Genomic DNA, 5367 nt, shown 5'->3' on the forward strand with positions numbered 1-5367 from the left:
AAGAAGACAGCCGCAGCCGCTCCGTCTGCTCTGCCGGCGTCTAGCAGTACAGCTGCCAGAGGCGGGAGGCAATACAGATTCGGTCCTTCTCTGAAGACTCCAGAGAAGTTACCATATGAGAGGACCGAGGAGGAGAACGCGAAGATCCTGCGAGCCGAAGTGAAGAACTTCTTTGAAGGGGTCAAAGCAAAGAAACATCCACCTCCGGAGGAGAAGGTAGATCCGGTGAAAGCAAAGCGCACTCTGGCTGCCCTGACAAAACCACCAAAGTCTCCGCCAAAAGGCAACTATGAGCGCGTTCTTGCAAAGGCATATGCCGAAGCGGAGCGGTCGGGAAGTACTGTCAGTGATCAAAGGATGAAAGAACGACGAGCTGGGAAAAAAATTGCCCAGCTCGGCGAACAAGAGAACCAATCATGCCCCCCGCTCAAGGTGTCAAAAGACATCGTCGCTAATGATCCGGGTATGGTGCCCGGTTATACCGATCTTGGAGATTACCTGCCCGACGATGTACATTATGAAATCATGGAGGTGGACGAACACAAATACCATTACGGGAAGCCTCTCGTCAAAGATGTCAAATCTCTAAGCACGATGATGCGAAGACTACATGATTGGTACATGAAAACCTGCAGAGAGTCTGATGGGATGAGTACTTTAACGCTGAGAGTTAAACCGGAGCATGACCTCGTTGGAATTGAACTGCTGAATGTTCCATTTGAGGATTTCTTCCAGTTTTACAATCTAAAGTCCCTCGATAAAACAACGATCACTTGCTACTGTCTGTAAGTAGTACTACTTCTGTCATTAAGTCTCTCTATATAGGTCAGCTCTTTCATTGCATGTATTTATACTTATCCTCACTATATTATGCAGATTGAAGATCGCCGAATTGAAGAAAAGACAAATCGGTGATATTGGGTTCATTAACACAAATCTCATAGATGATTATCAGGTTAAATTTCATGCCAAAGATACCGAGGCCAACTTGCTACAATCGTTGGTAATAAATCAAAACAAAGATATAATACTCTTTCCTTACAACTTCAAGTGAGTGTTACTGTCTTCTGCATATTCGGTTTCCCTTTATTAGTCCAGGTTATGGTAATGTAATTGATGACTTATGCATGCATGCGCAGCTTTCACTATATTCTCCTAGAGATTAAGCTTGAGCCGGGAGTAGTAACCGTCTTAGACTCGAGACGAAAAGATCCCCAGGACTATGCTAACATGACTCAAATGCTCCAGAAGTAAGTTAAATCGATCATTATCCACCATATCAGCAACTTTGTTCATTTCCTGATATCAAGTAATTGTTTTCTTTGTCTGGCAGGGTTTGGAGAAAATTCACCTCAAAAGCCCCGGGACTGCCGAACCAGCTGCAATTTAGACACCCGAAAGTAAGTACTATAGTAGCATGTTCCGCGCATCTCCTAGTGATTCGAGCGCTAGTTTGATCAATACCATTTAGCATGCTTGCTTATCAGTTTGATTGACCTCTATTTCTTGTAAAGTGGTTGTGGCAGCAACCCGGGAATAATTACTGTGGATACTACATTTGCGAGTCCATCCGCTACCATACCTGTGTGCGGGGCTACACTGAAGAACAATATGAAGTGCATAAGCAATAATATTCACAATTTTATTTTATTACCATCATTTGTGTTGAGTTTCATTTATTCATATATATATGTATTGACCCCCTTCTTCAAATTAGATTTTTCGGAAGCGGGATCAACTCCTAGCACCAGATCGTATGCGAGGAATTCAAGAGGAATTGGCGGCATTCTTCCTTGACCACGTGATCGCTGAAAACGGAGAATACTATGTGGACCCTGTGTTCCTACAATATAATTAGGAGATTGTATTGTAAGAGATAATTATTGTATATATGTAGCCGGTAGTGTCGGATAGATATACGAGAACTTGTTGTTCGACCAATATCTCGGAGAAGGAGAGGTGGTCGATATCACTTCTCTCTGTATGCATATATATATATGTTCATGACGATCTTCTGTTTCCTTCATTTGATTACTAGCTAGCGTGTCTACTCCTCTCCATACGTATATAGTACGTAGCGTCGACAAAGCACGGAGATAAGAGAGGACACTTCTCTCTATTAATTAGCTAGCTAACACAATATATGAAACACCTAAATTAACCCCCCAAAATCCTTAAACCACCCCCTTTCAAAAAAAAAACAAAAACCTCAGCTCCTGCCAGGTTCTGGAACCGGGACTAAAGACCCTTATGAACCGGGGTAAAAGCCCCTTTTCCTACTAGTGTAGTATCATGCATATGATACTAGTGTATGATACTACATCCATAGTGTATAGGCCCTGTTTGGTTCATAAGTCCTAGGACTTTTTCTAGTCCCAACTAAAAAGTCTCTAGTCCCTAAAAAGTCCCTCCCTGTTTGTTTCTAGGGACCAAAAAGTCCATAGTCCCTTCCTAGAGGTTATTAAATGACCATGTTACCCTAGTATACAGAAAAATAACAACCAAACAAAACCATGGGGCGGCGGGGCAATGGGTGCAAGGAGGGGCATTGTTGGAAAAGTCCCAAAAAAGACTCTCCTTGAGTGTCTTCTTTATTTAGTCCCAAAAAGCAACTTTTAGTCCCTAATAGTCCCTTCTGTTTGGTCAAAATGTCTCTAAGAGGGACTAGAAAAAGTTTCTGGAAACAAACACCCCCATAGTATCATAGATTAGTATGATATGTGGTCTCTTTTATTGCCATGCATGGCACATAATAACGTAACATTAATTATGTTACGGTATCTAGCTACGTTACTATAATCATCTTTTTTCTTCAATTGTCTGCGCAATAAGCATATTTACGAGTTGGCCAGCCTGCATACACGGCCTCGTAATACACGCACGCGGGATCCAAAGCTGCTCGAAGCACAAGACTTCGACACCATGCATACATGCATGCATGCACATGTGTGTGTCAGTACCATTAATGAGGTCAGCTTGACGAGGAATACGAGTAACCTCGATTCGATGCCCTAATGGAAAAGGATTATAGTACGTATTAAACAAGGGTTTTTGTACTAGCGCCCGGGTCGCACGGTTTCCATCGACACAGTGAGTGACGCCGAGCTAAGGTTGGAGCAGCTAGCCGAATGCCGCACAGCACAAGCACGGCACCAACACCTATGAAGCCCTTCTCCCGGAGCCTCCAGAGGGACCTGGACGCCGCAGTCGACGACGATGACGGCAAGCAGCACTTCGCCGACGACGGCGATGGCAAGCAGAACACCGAGAGAGGCCTCCGGCGGCCGTCCCGGCTCTTCTACCTCGCGCTCCTCTACACCGTCTTCTGGGCCCTGGTATTCTACCACCACTTCTCCACCAGCTCGCAACAATCCGGCAAAGCGGCGGTGGCAGCACCCACCGTGCTCCAGCTCAAGCCGTCGGCGTTCTTCTCGCAGTCTCGCTTCTTCCGCCTGGACCCGTGCGCCGGCCGGTACGTGTACATGTACGACCTGCCGCCGCGGTTCAACGTCGACCTCGTCCGCCAGTGCGGCCGGGTCCCAATCTCCTCCCACGTGTGCAAGGACGTGTCCCACGACGGGTTCGGCCCGCCCATCCCGGGCGGCGGCGAGGGCGGGTCGCTGCCGGAGCGGGGCGCCTACGACACCGACCAGTTCATGCTGAGCATCATCTTCCACGCCCGGATGCGGCGGTACGAGTGCCTCACGGCCGACCCCGCCGCCGCCGACGTGGTGTACATCCCGTTCTACGCCGGCCTGGACGCGGCGATGCACCTGAGCAACCAAGACCTCGCGGTGCGGGACGCCCTGTCTCGGGACCTGATGGACTGGGTGGCGCGGCGGCCAGAGTGGCGCGCCATGGGCGGGCGCGACCACTTGCTCGTCTCCGGGCGGGGTACATGGGACTTCCTCCGCAGCCCGGACTCAACCGGCTGGGGTAACACGCTCATGACCTACGACCTGGCCATCCGCAACGCCACGTTCCTCAGCACTGAGGCTAGCCCGCGGCACGGCAACGACTTCGCTCTGCCGTTCCCGTCGCACTTCCATCCCACTTCCGACGCCCAAGTCACCGGCTGGCAGGACCGCATGCGCCGGCGGGACCGCGCGTGGCTCTGGTGCTTCGCCGGCTGGCCCCGTGCCCAGGGCATCGGTATGGGGCCTGAGCGCGCCGAGATCATCGAGCAGTGCGGCAACTCCAGCCGCTGCTCTATGCTTGGCAAGTTGAACCACTACGTGCCCATGCGGCTGCTCGGGAGCGCCGAGTTCTGCATGCAGCCGCGCGGCGACGGCTACACGCGCAAGTCCACCTTCGACGCCATCCTCGCCGGCTGCATCCCGGTCTTCTTCCACCCGGTGTCCGCCTACCTCCAGTACACCTGGCACCTGCCCAGGGACTACCGGAGCTACTCCGTCTTCATCCCTCACGGCGAAGTCGTCGCCCGGAACGTCAGCATCGAGGAGGTACTGCGTAAGATACCGTCAGGGAGGGTGGCGCAGATGCGGGAGCGGGTCATCCAGCTTATACCCACCGTGATGTACCGGCACCCGGCGGCCAAGGAGGTTACGTTCAAAGACGCGTTCGACGTCGCCCTTGAGCGTGTCCTCCACCGGGTGGCCAAGCGCCGGCGTGCCGTGGCCGACGGACGGGAGTACGTGGACAGCGTCGACGGACGTGATAGCTGGAAGTACGACCTGATGCTAGAAGATGGGCAGAACAAGATAGGTCCGCACGAGTTTGATCAATATGTTTACATGAACGCAACCAAAGATTAACTTGCCTAGTTAATTGGGGAAGTAAAAATCATCCGCTGCCCAACACTCGCATGCGGCGCGATCAAACCGTCGTATGATGTTCTTCCTCATCACCTGCTCCCTTGCAGCAGCGAGAGAGGATTTTCTACCATGCATTCATCATTTTTTTATTAAGAGCATCTTCAACGGACGCGCAAAAACTGCTCCGCACACTAAAAACCGTTCTTTTTGGCGCGGAGACGCTCCAGCAAATGCTGTAAAACAATGCATGTTTTCAAAACTTGCCATGCGAATGAACTGAAAGGATGCAATTTTCGGGACATAAAAATTGCCATTGCACCACCATACATTATGTCAAAGCTTTGGAATTTAGTTGTCTAAAAAACATGTCAATTTTTTTAAAATGTAAATTTACCATGGTCCATAAAGTGAAATTGCCATGTGCCATAAAAGTGAATTTTCCTTGGTCTAAAAAACCATTATGGAGGAAATCATTAACTGGTAGGTGCTCGGTTGGCTCGCGAGTAGGGAATTAATAGGCTAATCGACAAGTTAATCGGTCAGTTAATCAATTAATCGGCCAATTTTTCAATTATCGGCTACTCAGTGACCC

At 49.7% G+C, this 5367-nt stretch overlaps 2 protein-coding genes across 2 annotated transcripts; both read left to right on the plus strand.

Moving 5' to 3' along the window:
• Positions 1-473: 473 nt before the first annotated feature.
• LOC141020897 (uncharacterized) lies at positions 474-2137 on the plus strand. The gene is made up of 5 exons (XM_073495855.1): positions 474-785; positions 877-1050; positions 1140-1250; positions 1334-1400; positions 1515-2137. Exons 1-5 carry the CDS (start codon positions 526-528, stop codon positions 1629-1631), a joined length of 729 nt encoding a protein of 242 aa, XP_073351956.1. The 5' UTR covers positions 474-525; the 3' UTR covers positions 1632-2137.
• Positions 2138-3102: 965 nt separating this feature from the next.
• Positions 3103-5098, plus strand: LOC109757017 (xyloglucan galactosyltransferase KATAMARI1 homolog). Its single transcript, XM_020315839.4, has one exon. The coding sequence runs from the start codon at positions 3129-3131 to the stop codon at positions 4773-4775; it is 1647 nt and encodes a 548-aa protein (XP_020171428.1). The 5' UTR covers positions 3103-3128; the 3' UTR covers positions 4776-5098.
• The last annotated feature ends 269 nt before the right edge of the window (positions 5099-5367 follow it).

This window comes from Aegilops tauschii, chromosome 3, assembly GCF_002575655.3.
Source record: "Aegilops tauschii subsp. strangulata cultivar AL8/78 chromosome 3, Aet v6.0, whole genome shotgun sequence".
In the NCBI taxonomy this organism is placed as follows: Eukaryota; Viridiplantae; Streptophyta; class Magnoliopsida; order Poales; family Poaceae; genus Aegilops; species Aegilops tauschii.